Source organism: Leptopilina boulardi, unplaced genomic scaffold (assembly GCF_019393585.1).
Source record: "Leptopilina boulardi isolate dan_hultmark-lab unplaced genomic scaffold, ZJU_Lbou_2.1 LbouV2_97, whole genome shotgun sequence".
Taxonomy (NCBI): Eukaryota; Metazoa; Arthropoda; class Insecta; order Hymenoptera; family Figitidae; genus Leptopilina; species Leptopilina boulardi.
This window is the reverse complement of record NW_026138046.1, coordinates 365,604-381,037: the sequence shown is the minus strand read 5'-3', so window position 1 is coordinate 381,037 and position 15,434 is coordinate 365,604. Positions and strand designations below refer to the sequence as shown.

At 22.6% G+C, this 15,434-nt stretch overlaps 2 protein-coding genes across 4 annotated transcripts in view; both read right to left on the bottom strand.

The window, feature by feature from the left end:
• The window catches only part of LOC127290958 (rho guanine nucleotide exchange factor 10-like protein), a 49,440-nt gene extending 43,521 nt beyond the window's left edge, over nt 1-5,919 (bottom strand). For 2 of the 3 annotated variants that reach the window (XM_051319820.1, XM_051319822.1), the window contains exons 1-5: nt 5,638-5,919; nt 4,900-5,229; nt 697-1,285; nt 349-633; nt 126-280 (exon numbers count right to left, since the gene is read on the bottom strand). In XM_051319820.1, the coding sequence (XP_051175777.1) occupies nt 126-280; nt 349-633; nt 697-1,229 (973 nt within the window). In that variant the 5' untranslated portion in view covers nt 1,230-1,285; nt 4,900-5,229; nt 5,638-5,919. The remainder of the gene's footprint in view (nt 1-125; nt 281-348; nt 634-696; nt 1,286-4,899; nt 5,230-5,637) is intronic. The other variant, XM_051319821.1, reaches the window with a different exon arrangement.
• Nucleotides 5,920-7,651: 1,732 nt separating this feature from the next.
• Nucleotides 7,652-15,145, bottom strand: LOC127290957 (ell-associated factor Eaf). The gene is made up of 5 exons (XM_051319819.1): nt 14,339-15,145; nt 12,666-12,897; nt 12,177-12,407; nt 9,542-9,798; nt 7,652-8,082 (listed from the first exon to the last, which is right to left on the bottom strand). The coding sequence occupies exons 1-5, from the start codon at nt 14,433-14,435 to the stop codon at nt 7,985-7,987; spliced, it is 915 nt and encodes a 304-aa protein (XP_051175776.1). The 5' UTR covers nt 14,436-15,145; the 3' UTR covers nt 7,652-7,984.
• Between the last annotated feature and the right edge of the window lie 289 nt (nt 15,146-15,434).

Below are 15,434 nucleotides of genomic sequence, written 5' to 3'. Positions count from 1 at the left end.
TTGAATACTTAACCCTCGTATTTTATCGGTCAAACAAGAAGAATCTCAAAGCTACTATATACTGAAATAATCTTTTTATATAATTAGTTTCGTATTTTTCTTTATCAAAAAAAAATAAAACTCACCATTTTTTTGCTTCTCTGAATTACTTCCCAAGGCCTGAAGTTTCTTCCATCCCTTTTTCCATATCATAGCCGCTTTTGTTTTCCGTTGATTTGCCTCGTAATTATTATTTCTTTGATTTAAAACATTGCCTCTTCTCAATGAACCAAGTCCAGAACTAAAAAAAAATCCTTTTATTAATTTACCGCTGGAATTTAAAAAAAAATAATAATAATAATAACTTACCGATAACTTGCACTAGAACTTCCACTAAATCCAGAATCTAAATCACATGCTATTGGCGAAAGTAGTTGATCAGTTGGACTCATATTACCAAGTAATTCATCAGTTGATGTATCCTTTTGATTTTCGACAATATTCTCAGTTCCCTCAATTGTCTTTGGCATCAGCATTTCTTCAACACTGAGATTTAATTCACCGAGAACACGTCGATGACGATATTGTACGCGTCGTACCTCCTCGTCAATTAATGATTGTCGTGAACCTCGAATCGATCGAGGACATTGTCGTCTGAAATTAAAATTTATATTACACAATAAAGGGAAAATGAAAATATTTTTTGAATTAACTCACCCAAGATCAGAAATTTCCTCATAAATATTTTCCTCAGTTCCATAACGTGTTACATAGGTATGCCTCTTTTGTGGATTCATTTGCCTCGTCACATATTGATTCGATTGATACAAATTTTGTTGATATATTCCCTGTTGTTGTTGTTGTTGTTGTTGATTAACGGGATATGTCATGTCGGTGTTAAATGGATTAGATATATTTCGATATGATGTATCAATTATATTATTATGGGAAAATGGATTTGTTGATTCAATTGGATAGGAATTATTAATTGCACTTGTACTTGGTTCATAATAAGCGTAGGAATAATCTTGAAATTGACGAAGTCTTGAACCACTTGGCAAGGTGGGAATCATTGATGATGATGATGATGATGAACAATTATCAAGATTAGAATTATTATGTGGTGGTGGATAGGATGGTGGCGGTGGAAATTCCAGATTTACCCGCCTTGGTATTGTCCCTAAATTGACACCTGTTGACATTTCTAGTGCCACGGGTTCACCACCTGCCTCTAACGAAATCGTTGCCATCTTTTTTTTTCTCTCTCTTTCATCCCATGGTCCCTTTGAATTCCCTCGGCATTCTTCTGTGACGAACATGAAAAATAGACATAAAATTAAATTCTTAATATGCGTCAAATATTATGCCTAATTTTCCACATTGAAGAAATGTTACAGAAAGTTTAAAGAATGTTTAAGGAACTAAGAACATTGTTAAGGGTCTGGAAACACGTGGTTTATGATTCTATTAACCTACCAATAAAAATTTTTCTAACTGCAATAACCAATAAAAAAAAAAAAAAAAAAAAAAAAACTAGAAACTAGGTTATAGAAAGATTCTTGAAAAGGTATTTTTCGTTGAAGGTCTAGGAAGATTGAGAGTCTCACGTGGCATATTTGAACGTTATATATGTCTTTTGATTAAATTATTGCAGTATCGAATGACAATTAAATCGTTTGGAATAATTTGATTTTTATCATTTTCAAAAGAGAGAGAAAGACAACTGGAAATAAGGTCTATTATGAGGTAAACGGTTTGATAATAATTCTCTCTCTCTCTCTCTGTCTTTCTTGTATTCGATTGTGCAACTGGCGCGCACTCGCTTATCAATTCCAATCAAACGTCATATATAAAAAGAACATTTTAAAAAAGAACTAACCAGTTTTCTAAACCAGCTTCCATCTTTGCCTTTTATTTCGAAACATTGATTTCTTATATTTATATTTATATATATATATATATATACATACATAAAATGGAACGGAAAAATCAAATTCCTTTGTGAAAACGTGAGAATCTCCATCTAATAATTGAAATCTCGCCTTCTTAATCATTCGGCATGCGAAATTAAATCATTATAATTCAACCTTCTACTTTCTAATTCGATGGAGTTTTTTTTTTCTTTTGCATATACCATAAGCGATTCTCTCCTATTTTCTTTAAGAGAATATTTAACTGTTTAACATAACCTCAAAAATTGAAAAAAATTCCTTCTATCGCCAAAAATGATTATAATATATAGCTTTTTATGTTCCAAACCAAAATTGTTTTTAGATCGCTTTCTTCTGAAATTAAAATCTCTCTCTCTCTTTAAGTGAGAGTGAGTCACTTGAAGACGACGCACTGATTATTTCATTTGCTTAAATGATCATTCATTGACTCGTATTATTTTAATACATCTGCGCGCTCTCTCGCCAAAGATCATTGTCCCAACAGGAAGCATTTCATTTTCCCACCATACAAAATAACCCAAGTTTCATTTCAATTTAATATATTTATATATATATATATAGTCACTGTATATAATTTACAGGGGAAAAAAAAAATAAATTTCCCTTCATTTTTAAAAATTAAAATAAATTTTTTTCTATTTATTCAATTTACTATATATATAATTATTTTTAATATTTATAGTAATTTAAAACATATTTAAATAAAATTTAAATTATATTATATTATTTTATTTATTTAATATTATATTTACAGTATTTTATTGTAATATCCAAAAATTTAAATTTTATTTTCTAGTATGCAATAAAAAAAAAAAAAAAAAATATTAAACAGTAACAAAAAGAAAAAACCAATAAATAACAAAAAAAAATAATAATAGTGAAAACAAAATAATTTTTATAAATAAGTAAAATAATAATAATAGTAATAATAATAATAATAATAATAATAATAATAATAATAGATAAAAATAGTAATAATTATAGTAATAACAATAATAAAAATAAAATAATTAATAAAATTAAATAGCAATGCTTATCATTTTGTTTTTTTGTTTTTTTATAAAGATTCCCTCTCGTATCAATGATAATAAATTCGTTAATGACCCTAATTTTTTTTTCTTGTCTCTCGACAATTAGTCCAATATAACACAAAATATATTATATATATTATCTTGAAAGACAATTTTTTTTAAATGTTTCGAATATTGTATGTTTTTTTTTTTTTTTTTTTTTTTTTTTTTTGATAATAATTATTAAAAATTCACATAACCAATTAATTATTGTTAAATAAAATGAAAAATTAAAATCGTTTAAAATGAAATACATTTAAATTACAATTTCTTCCTCTCAACAATGTATATATATATATATATAGTATATAAAATAATAAATGATTTAGATTATAATCTTGAATAAATTATAATATACACGTATATAGTTATATACAAAGTATATACATATATAATAATGAATTTATATATGAAAGTAAGCCAGGAAGTATTTAATTTTTGCGATAATAAATGCGCAACACACGCGAGAATTTTAATTATATATTTTTCTTTTGTTAAATAAATCATTAATTGAATTAAATGATAATTTTAATTATTTAACTGTTATAACATGTATAATTTAATATATCACATAGTATATCATATATATTATTTAATTTTTTTTTAATTCTATTTTATTTTTTTGTACTTTTTTTATTAATTTATATTGTTATTATTATTATTTATTATTATTATTATTAATTATTATTATTATTTATTATTATTTATTATTATTATTATTATTATTATTATTATTATTATTCATTATTATTATTATTATTCATTATTATAATTATTATTATTACGAATTTTTAAAAAATAAATTAGTTTATAAATTTAAATTGTTCTAACATAACCTATAAATTAATTAATTTCTAATTAAAAAAAAAAATTATTATAATTATTTAACAAATATTTATTTATCAATTATTTTTTTAAAAAAATTATTAAAAACAATTGAAACTTATTTGGAATAAAAAGCGTAAAAATTATAAATTCCTACGTAACATAACCTCAAAAAAAAAAAAAAATTAAAACAATTATTTACTAAATAAATATAAATTATTTTTGAAAAAAAATAACTATACTAAAAATATAATTTGAAAAATTCGGAAAAAATCACCTATAAATAAAATTACGACCTAACATAACCTATAAATTAATCTTAAATTTCTAAATTTCTAATTAAACAAAATTATTGTTATTATTTAACAAATATTTATTTATAAATTATTTTACAAAAAAAAAAAAAAAAAAAAAACTAAAAATAATTGAAAAATTCAGAATAAAAATTAAATTTTAATTAACATAACCTCAAAAAAGAAAAATTTTAATCAATTAACGCTTTTGAATAATTAAAATTACTTCAATCAAAAAATTGTTTAAAAAAACGGCACTGAAAACATTTTGAAAATAATGAATTATTCTAAATTGGTTAACATAACCTCAAAAAAAAAATTCAATTATATTGAATTATTTTAAATAATTAAAATTTACTTCGTGAATAAAAATCGTTCTTTTTTGACACTTAAAATACACTTTGAAAATAATAAATAATTTCTAATTTAATTAACATAACCTCAAAAATAGAAAAATCACAATAAAAAAAATTCTCTGAGCAAAAAAAAAAAAAAAACACTGAAAACACTTTCAAAATATAAGTATTAATAATTCTTAATTTGTTAACATAACCTCAAAAATATAAAAATCACAACAGAATTCTCCAGGGAATTAAAATTTCAAATTTAACTTCGTTTAAAAAAAAAAAAAAAAAAATTAAGAAAAAAATAAATATATACTTCCGCTCATAATCTTAAAATGGAAAAAGTTTTTTTGAAAACAAGATTTGGGGACCAACCGTGACAATTGTACATAGGTAACGGTATTCTCATTTTAGAAAAAAAAGCGTTTAAACTCACCTTTTTTTTATAATCATCCGTCAAAATTTATCTCAAGGCCTCAAGGTAACTCTCGATCTCCAGCTGTTTGAAAAAAATCCCTTTTTTTTTTTTTTAGGGAAACCTCTTTCGAGAATGAGTAACAGGACAAAATCGTTGTATATGTAATTTAACACCACAAAGAGATTTTAATCCTTTCGCTATTGAAAACTATATATATATATATTCACATGTTCACACTTATTTCCCTGACACTCACGTGTATATTGTTTTTCTTTCATTTCTCAAACACTATTTTCACTTGCGCAGTAAAAAAGCTTTTCTTGAAGGATCGAGAATCGATTTTCTAACCTTAAAAAAAAAAAAAAAAAAAAAAAAAAACGAAACACATTAAAAATATTCCGTATATTCGGTATATTCCAATTTCCAGCGAGAAAATAATATATATAGATTTTTAAAGACGCGAACAAACTGAGAAAGAGAGAATAAGAAGAAGATGAAGAAGCCGGAATGGATAAAAGAACTGTGTATATAGTCGCAGGTTGAAACTTGCTACTACTTTGGCTTTCTTAGATATATATATTATATTAAAACGAATTTCTCTCTCTCCTTCTCCTTTTTCACGAAAGACACAATGATTACAAAAAGGGGGGGAATTCGCGTCTTATTTTAATTTTTGTCACTTTTTTTATTTCGTTTTTTTTTTTTGAAATAGAAAGAAAGAAAGAAGAATTTCACTACACACACACAAACACTTACACTATATTAAGGCACTGCTTATTTTTCGTTTCTTTTTTAAATAATTAAAAACATGAAAAATTAATTTGTAAATCCCACTTTTATATACCCGCGTTAAATAGTTTTGCGTCCGCCCATTGTTATAATCAAAACGAAAACGATGAAGACGATGTCGATGGCAAAAGCACGCCCCCGACACACCGACCGGTCAACGATGGGTCAACAAGATTCTGTGTATATATATATACATATATATAAGCAATATAACCCTCACGAGAAAGAAAGCCTTCTTGTCTTGTGTTGGTTTCAGACTAGTTGCTTCGCTCTTGTTTTTGGTGGGAGAAAGGTGGTAGTCGCGTAGGAGGGGTTGGAGGGGTGGGGGTGGTAAATATAAGGGTAACACGAAAAAAACGGAATATTACAAAAAAAACGATAGATAATAATAATAATTTTTCACCTTTTTTTTATTAGAGTTTCCAAAAAAAAAAACAAGTCTTCTCTGCGAACGATCAGATTTAAATGACCCATGTCGATAAAATAGGAATTTTATCTATCGGAGTATGTTAAATTTTCGCGCGCTTTTTACCGTAGAAGTATTTAAAAGGTTATGGTTGCCTATTGCCAGGCGCGATAAATGAATTTTTCTTGTAATTCAATTACTATTATTATATTTCAATTATTACTAATATATTATTATTATTATTATTATTATTATTATATTACTATAAATATGTAAATTACTTTTTGTTTATTCTGTAAAATTTTATAATTGTTATTATCACAAACACTAAAATTGTATAAAACTTGTTTTAGTATATAGAGAAGTAGTCTATTTTCAGGGGTAAATGAGTATGTAATATTTAATTTTAAGGCATAAATTCATTAAACAAATTGCCTAGGTACAGGCGCAAATTAAAAAAATTAAAATTAAATAAATAATTCAATTAAATAATTAATTTTTATAATAAAATTGAATAATTAATTAAATAATTAAACATTAAATTACTTCTATTAGCAAAATAAAATTAAATAATGTTAATATGAAATTAGTATATAAATAAAATAAATTAAAATGAAAACAAGGGCCGAATGTGGCCTTAATGAAAGAGAGAGGGGGAATTTCCAGTTAATTAATAAAATTATATAAAATGCAAATAAAATAATTAAAATTCAAACTTTATAATAAAAAACTAAGAAAATTTTAAGGTTATGTTCGCTTTTTGCCGAGAAATTGATCTAATTTTGAGGTTAAGGGACGAGAGAACTTAATTTTGAGATTAGTTTTCACCTTTTAAATTAATTTTTAAGCTTATATTCGCCTCTAAAACCAATTTCAAGGTTATGTTCGCCTCAAAAACTAATTTTTGAGTTTAAATTTGCATAATAAATTAATTTTGAGCTTATTTTTGCCTCTAAAACTAATTTCAAAATTACGTTCGCCTCTAAAAACTAATTTTTGAGCTTATATTTGCATCATAAATCAATTTTGAGGTTATGTTCGCCTCTCAAAATTTAATTTTATGGCGCGAGAAAACTAGTTTTAAAATTATGTTCGATTATAATATATATTAACTGGCAATTAATCGTAAAAATTATGATATAACTTTAAAATCTTTCATAGAGAAACAAACACCAATTTTTTTTTTCTTTTTTTTTACACACATGGCAAATAAAATATAAACATTTAATTTTTAAAAATACTTTTAATTTTTTTTTTACAATAATAATAATAATAATAATAATAATAATAATAATAATAATAATAATAATATTAGTAATTGAGACTAAAAAAAAAAAAAAAAACAAAACAAAAATTGTCAAATATTCACACGACGATGAGAATTTTTCTTTTTTCTATCTTCATAATACAGTCTTTTTCTTTTTATTCGATTAAGAATAATAATAAAAAAATTACAATTAAAGCACGAACAATTTTTTTTTGTTCAATCAATTTATATATATATATATATATATATATATATATATATATATTAGAGAAAAAAATTCATTAGAATTTTTCTCGTAAAAATTCTCATTGTCGTGTGAGTTAATTGATTAGGAAAATATGAAAATTGAAGAATTCTTATATAAATATTAAGAGAGAGAGAGAGAGAAAAAGACAAAGAAAGAAAGAGAGAGAATAAAAATAAAATCTTTGTGTCCGCATTTCAAAAATGATTTTTTGACGGCGGCAAAATTATGAAAAAAATTCAATTAACTTCAATATATCATACAAATGAGAATTATTTTCGTAATCTTGATATATTATTTATATATATATATATATATATATATATATATATATATATATATATATATATATATATATATATAACATCTGGGAATGCCTCGTCCTTTTTTTTTTTTTTTAATCACTATCAGATTCGGATTCTGAAAGTTGTAGATCGTCATTTAACATATTGTCCGCTTTGAAAATTGACGGTGACGTTAATTCATTAACTTGGCCTGAAAATAAATAGAAATTTTTTCAATTTAGATTTCAAAAAAGAAAAAAAAAATGAAATAAACAAAAAATAAATAGGGTCAGCCGGGGTAAATCCGAACGCTAATTATTTCAGCTTAATTAAAATTTTTAAAAATAAGTTCGATATGAGAATTTTTACCTCAGATCCTCTTCAAGAGATTCTAAGTATTATCCCATTTTTCGTTTGTTAATTAGCAACAGCATAAACAAAGATAACGAGTATTGCAAAAAAAGATTGAAAATCAAAGATGACACTCTTTCAGTATTTTGTCTCGTATTTCAAGAAAAAGAAGCTAAAAATTTATTTTATTATTTATAATTGTTTGTTATGAATACTAGAACAAAAACTATTTTTGATTTTTGCCTTCTGTAAAATTTTATTAATAATATCAAACCGTTCGTATATTTACCCCGGAAAATTGGAAAACCGGGGTAAATCCGAACGGTATTTTCAATAATTTTTTTTTTTACATCAGAGCCACACAAAATTCTTTTTATTTCATTACACTATTATTTTAACATTATAAAAGTACATAGAAAAAAGTTTTTCTTTCTATACGTATCCTCGTTAGTAATTAATAAGCGCAGAAACTTAATCTCTGTTCTCTCGAAGGAGTGTTTCAATTTTTTTGCCAAATGGTTTGTTGAAAAAAGTTTTTCAGGATCTTAATAAAATTTGGTATTCTACGGTTTTTGGAGTCGCTAATTACCAATTTGAAGTCAGTTTTTCAAAATTCAAAATGGCGGACGAGAATTAAAAAATTCATTGGATTCGCTCGAAAATTGTTACTCGGGGGGTTTCAGGGTTAGCAAATTTGATCATTTTTAAAAATAAGTTTTAGGATAGTCCGCCATTTTGAATTTAAAAAATTTCACTTTTATTTTTGTATTTACATTCAATTACTCCAAAATACTTTCTGTACCAAGTTTTGCAAAAATCCGTTATGATTTGATAAAGTTATTAAAGGTTTTAATTGTGTAATGCATTTTAATTTTTAACCTGTTTGATTTTTTGTATTTATATATGATGCATTATTACATAATAGGTTTATTATCGTATTTTTTTTTGGAGTTTTTATATAAGTTTAACAATTGCAATACTTAAAATTTATTTTCCCTAAGATTTTTCTGAAATACAGTGGCGTTCGTATTTACCCCGGTATTTTAGGAAAGTTGCAAAGTATCGAGGTAAATACGAACGCTAAGTTTCCTGCGATTGTAATTTATCAAAAATTTTTGCTACCCCATAAAATTGTTCTATGGAAGTAAAGTAACAACTTCATGCACCAGAATACCGGAAGTATTTTTTTTTTTTTAAAGAAAAAACTTATGTTATTGTTGAAACTTACTAAAAGCGTTCGGATTTACCTCGGTTGACCCTAAAAGAAAATTTTGTAAAATAAAAAAGAAATTGATGGAAAAAAAAAATTTGAATTATACCATTACGAGGTGGGACGATAACATTTTCCATATCCGATTCACTATCGGAACTGTCTGAACTTGAGCTACTCGACGATGATACACTGAGATCGCCTTCGATTTTTGAAAATTCCGATTGTTTCACTGGATTTTGTGATTTTGATGGAATTACCGGCGGCTTTGGCGCTGGTGGTTTAATTGAAAAATCATCATTATCAAAACCAATCATTGGAAGACTCGCGAGAGTCGATTGTGACGTTGGTTGAGCTGGTGAATTACTGCAAAATAACAATATATATTTATATATATATATTTTTTTTAATTTAATCGAATTTTCAATTTAACAGAATTTACATTCAATAGAATTTTATTTGATTCAAATTTTCTAAAATATTGACAAAAAATTTTCAATTCACGGAAATTCAAATTTATCAAACAATTTTTCATTTCTATATGAATTTTTTCTTTTTTCCAATTGATAAGAATTTTAAAAGACGCCAAATTTTCATTTTGTCTGAAATTACAAAAATTCACCGAACAAACAATCGACAGAAAGATTTCGGTGCAAATTTTTTCAAAAAATTGACCAATAAGGAAAAATTATCAATAAAATCGTGATTGGTCTATTTTAAAAAAAAAAATTGCGCCCAAAAATCAGTTTTGTCGATTATTTTTTCTTCGACAATTTTTGTAATTTCTAGACCTCAGATCGAATTTAAGGGCAGAAAAAAGTCGATTTATATTTCAAAAAAAAAAAAAAAATCGAAAGTCGTTTTTTTTTTATTTTAACAAAATTTAATTAGCTAATAAATATTTTACTTTAAATAACTAATGTTATTTGGCAACACAAGAAAATTGTAAAAGTAATGTTAAGTTATGATATGGGTGTGTCGAGTGAACAACAAATGTTTATTTTATATTTAATTTTGTATTAAAACCAAATCCACTTCTGGGCCAAAAGGCTGAAGCTTAATAAATAAATAATACTAACTAATGTTATTAAATATTAAATTCATATTTCATTAATTCTGTAATGAGAATAATTCTATAATGAATATTATCAAGAAAATTTATTTTCAAAATATTTCAGAATCCAACTAATTGTAAGAAAAATTTTCAAAATTTTATTTAATAAGGAAAAAATTTCTAAAAAAAAAATTTTTAAAGTTTCCGTTTTTATAATTATTTCAAGTCTGATTTAAGCAATTTATTCGAATTAAAAATTTTGTCACAGTTTTTAGTTTTTAAATTTTTGCACAATAAATGAATTATAATTATAATTTTGAAAAATAGTTGAATTTTAGTTGATTTTTGAATTCAAATATTGAAAAATAAATGAATTTTAGTTGATTTTGAATTAAAATTTTGGAAAATAATTGAATTTTAGATGATTTCGAATTGAAATTTTGAAAAATAAATGAATTTTAGTTGACTTTGAATTGAAATTTTGAAAATTAATTGAATTTCAATTGTCATTTTGAAAAATAATTAAATTTTAGTTTATTTTGAATTTAAAAAAATTGAATTTCAAATAAAATTTTAGAAAATTATTGAATTTTAGTTGATTTTGAATTAAAATTTTGGAAAATAATTGAATTGTTCTTGATTTCGAATTTAAAATTTTGAAAATGATTGAATTTTAGTTGGTTTTTAATTGAAAATTGTTGAAAATAATTAAATTTCAATTGCATTTTTGGAAAATATTTGAATTTCAATTAAAAATTTTGGAAGATAATTGAATTCTATTTGATTTTTAATTGTAATTTTGAAAATTAATTGAATTTTAGTTGATTTTTGATTGAAATTTTGAAAAATAATTAAATTTCAATTGTAGTTTTGGAAAATTTTTGATTTTGAATTTTAATTTTAAAAATTAATTGAATTTTAGTTTATTTTGAATTTAAATTTTGGAAAATAAGTGAATTTTGGTTGATTTTGAATTGTAATTTTGGAAATTAATTGAATTTTAGTTGATTTTGAATTTTAAATTTGGAAAATAATTGAATTTTAGTTGATTTTGAATGGAAATTTTGAAAAATAAATAAATTTTAGTTTACTTTGAATTGGAATTTTGGAAATTAATTGAATTTCAATTGATATTTAGGAAAATAATTGAATTTTAGTTGTTTTTTAATTGTAATTTTGGAAATTAATTGAATTTTAGTTGATTTTGAATTTTAAATTTGGAAAATAATTGAATTTTAGTTGATTTTGAATGGAAATTTTGAAAAATAAATAAATTTTAGTTTACTTTGAATTGGAATTTTGGAAATTAATTGAATTTCAATTGATATTTAGGAAAATAATTGAATTTTAGTTGTTTTTTAATTGTAATTTTGGAAATTAATTGAATTTTAGTTAATTTTGAATTGAAATCTTGATAAATAAATCAGTTTTAGTTTACTTTGAATTGAAAATTTTAAAAATAATTGAATTTCAATTGTATTTTTGGAAAATATTTGAATTTCAATTGAAATTTTGGAAAATAAATGAATTTTAGTTGATTTTGAATTGAAATTTTAGAAAATAATTGAATTTCAATTAAATTTTTAGAAAAAAAAAATTGAATTTTTCTTGATTTTGCATTATATAATATTAAAAAAAAAAAAAAAATTAAAAAATTGATGAAAAAACGCAAAAAAAAAATATGACTCACTTTACTATAGGATTACTGGAAGGACTCTTCCCATGATAAGTTGACGCTCTAAATGGACTGTGTGTTTTTGGATGTAATTGAATTGGTTCTCTTTTTTTTCCCGTCGATACTTTTGTCCTACTATTATTTCTTCCATCGGTTGGATTATTTTTCGTCTCAACTGGTGTTATTGGTCGTGTTGCCGAATTTGGTCCAGGAACATTTAAATGAGACTGTGGTTTTGATTCAATTCTGAAAATGAAATTTTATTTTTCATTTCAAAATTCATTAATCAAAATTAAATAAATATAAATTTTTGATAATTACAGAAGAAATAAATTAATATTAATTGAATAAATAAATTTTTTGGAGAAAAAAAAATAAATTTGTTTGTTAAAAAATTTGCAAAACAAATAATAAAAATATATATATATTTTTTTTTAGGAAAAAAAAATATATATATATTTTTTTTTGTTTTCTAAATTTTGAAATTAAATTTTCCTTTTGTACCGTGTTTTTTTGACTTGAATATTTGATGATAATTTCTCGAGTGTTATTTCACCAGTTACATGATCAATTATTAAAACGCATTCTTTGTGATGTGGCCGTTGTGAACCTTTAAAAACAGTGTGAGGAATTCCTGCACCATCTAAATGTGGCACCGTAACAGTCATTGTATTATTTGTTCCCACATCGACCATTGCTATTTTCGAAACATCAACGCTCGCTGGTTTAAAATCATCTAAAAAAAAATGAGAGGGGAAAAGAGAAAATAAAATTGTTACTTTCAAAATTAGCAATTTTTTTTTTTATTTATTTATATCTTTTTATTATAAAAAAACAAAAAAACAAAAAAAATTTCCCTTAATTACATTTACAAAAAAAAAAAAAAAAAAAAAATTCCCAAAATATTAAATTATATAATATTTCTTCTTCTTTCTATAAAAATTAAAAATTAAAAACAAAAAATTATAAATCATAAACTATAAATTAAAAATTCTTTAAAATATTAAAATATTAAAATTTAAAAAAAAAAATAGAAAAATTAAATTAATCATTTTTGATTCATTAAAATAAAAAAAAAATTATTTTTAAAGATTCCAAATTTGAATTATCAAAATTATTATTTCGATTAAATTAAATTAATTAAACTAGAACTATTACCAAAAATTTATTCTAAAATAACTTTTGTCCATTTTTATTTTCTCTAAATAAAGAAATAATAATTTTTAATACTAATAATTATTTATTTATTTATTTGAGTTAACAGGCTAAAAATAATAATAATAATAATAATAATAATAATAATAATAATAATAATAATAATAATAATAATAATAATAATAATAATTATAATTATAAAAATTATTATTAAATATTCTATTTTTATTAATTTTTTTTAATTTTTCATGTATTTATTTTTTATTTCATTTTAATGTAATTTAATATATTAAAATTTTTAAAAATAATAAATAAATTTATTAAACAATGTAAATGTAATTAAAAAATAACAAATAATTTTCAAACAAAAAAATTACTAAAATTATAAATTTTTAAAAATTAAAAAAAATTGAAAATATTTAATTATTAATTAAATAAAATTAAAAAATTATTATTGTTATTATTATTATTATTACATTATTAATTATATTAATTAGCAATATTTAACCTAACAATATTAATTATTAAATAAAACTTTAAAAATAAAATTTATTTTTTTTTATTTTATTTAAAAATAAAATTATCATTGATCTTTGTAATTAATAATTAATTAATAATTATGAAAATTATTAATTATTAATTTTACACATTAAAAAAAAATATATATATCACGAAATTAGTTATAAATGTTATAAAATTATAAATATATTTTATTATAAAAAAAATAATTCAATTTAAAAATAAAAAGAAAAAAGTAAGGTTAGGTTTGATTGAAATTGAAAAAAAACTGTTAAATTAAAATAAAAAAATAATAAATTTCTTCTTGTTTGAAAAATATTTTGATAAAATAAATATCTTCCCCCCCCCACCACCATTATAAAAACTGAGAAATTGGGTCAAACAATAATTATAAATACATTATTGTAAAAAAAAAAAAATTGTGAAAAATTATTTCTACACTATAAAGATTTCTTAACAATCAAAAATTAGGAAACAAAAATAAAACAATTAAGGTTACTTACATTTAACAGTGTGAAACGCAGTTGATTTATTATTCGTAAATGTTGGTCCCAATTTAAGTTCACGAACTTCACTTCCAAGTCCTAATCTTTCTGCCATTTTTTTTTCTCTTTTTTTTCTTTTAAAAAAAAAAATCTTATTTCCTTATGTTTCCCGAAGTAAAAGTCAAAAAAAAAATCACGACCGAATTTTATACAAAAAAAAATACAACACAATTTTTTACTTTTAAAAAATAATCATTTTTATGAAAAAAAAATTTATTTTTCTTTACAATATTAACATTCCAGCTGTTAAAAAAATATGTTTTCAAGTATTGCAAAGAGGGGAAAGTAAAAAATATGGCCGAGAAAATTTTCACATTTTTTTATTTTAGTTTTTGTTTGTTTGTTTGTTTTTTTTTTTTTTGTTTAAATTATTTTTTTGGAATAAAAAAAACTAGTGAATTTGTTCAATTTTTTGACATTATTAGCAAAGATTCCTTTTTTCGATGACAAAAAGAAGAAAAAAAATTCACAACACTATTTTATTGGACAATCGCGCCCGACGTATTGACCCCAATTTACATGACGTTTTCTCCGGTATTTTTTTTATTTATTTTTTTTTTTTTTGATAAATTTCAATAATAGCACAATGGAAAAATAATGGAAAAAAAATTACAGGATGGTGTTATTTATTATTTTTTTTTTTTTGGAAGAAGGAAAAATCACGTTTTTGTAAATATTTGAATAAGAAATACAAGCAAGAGTTGTAAAACAGCTGTTTGGATTTGACCTCGTCGCCCCCCTTGAAATTCAGGAGCGTAACTATAAATGTCAAATTGACAAGACGTCATTACACGGATGGATAAGTGACGCATTTTGTAATATATTAAACTGAAATTTCTGAAATGTGCCACGTAAGAGGCTGTGTCACATTTTAGAGGTTTCTATATGTAGTAAAAACTAGATTTTAAAGGTGCATTCGCAACCTTCCTGGAAAAAATTCGTCATTTCTTCCGAAAAGTTGCTTTTCTATAATAATTTTATTAGTTTATGGTGTAACTAGCCACGAACTAATAAAATTATTAAATAGTAGTATTTGTATATAGAAGTATTTTGT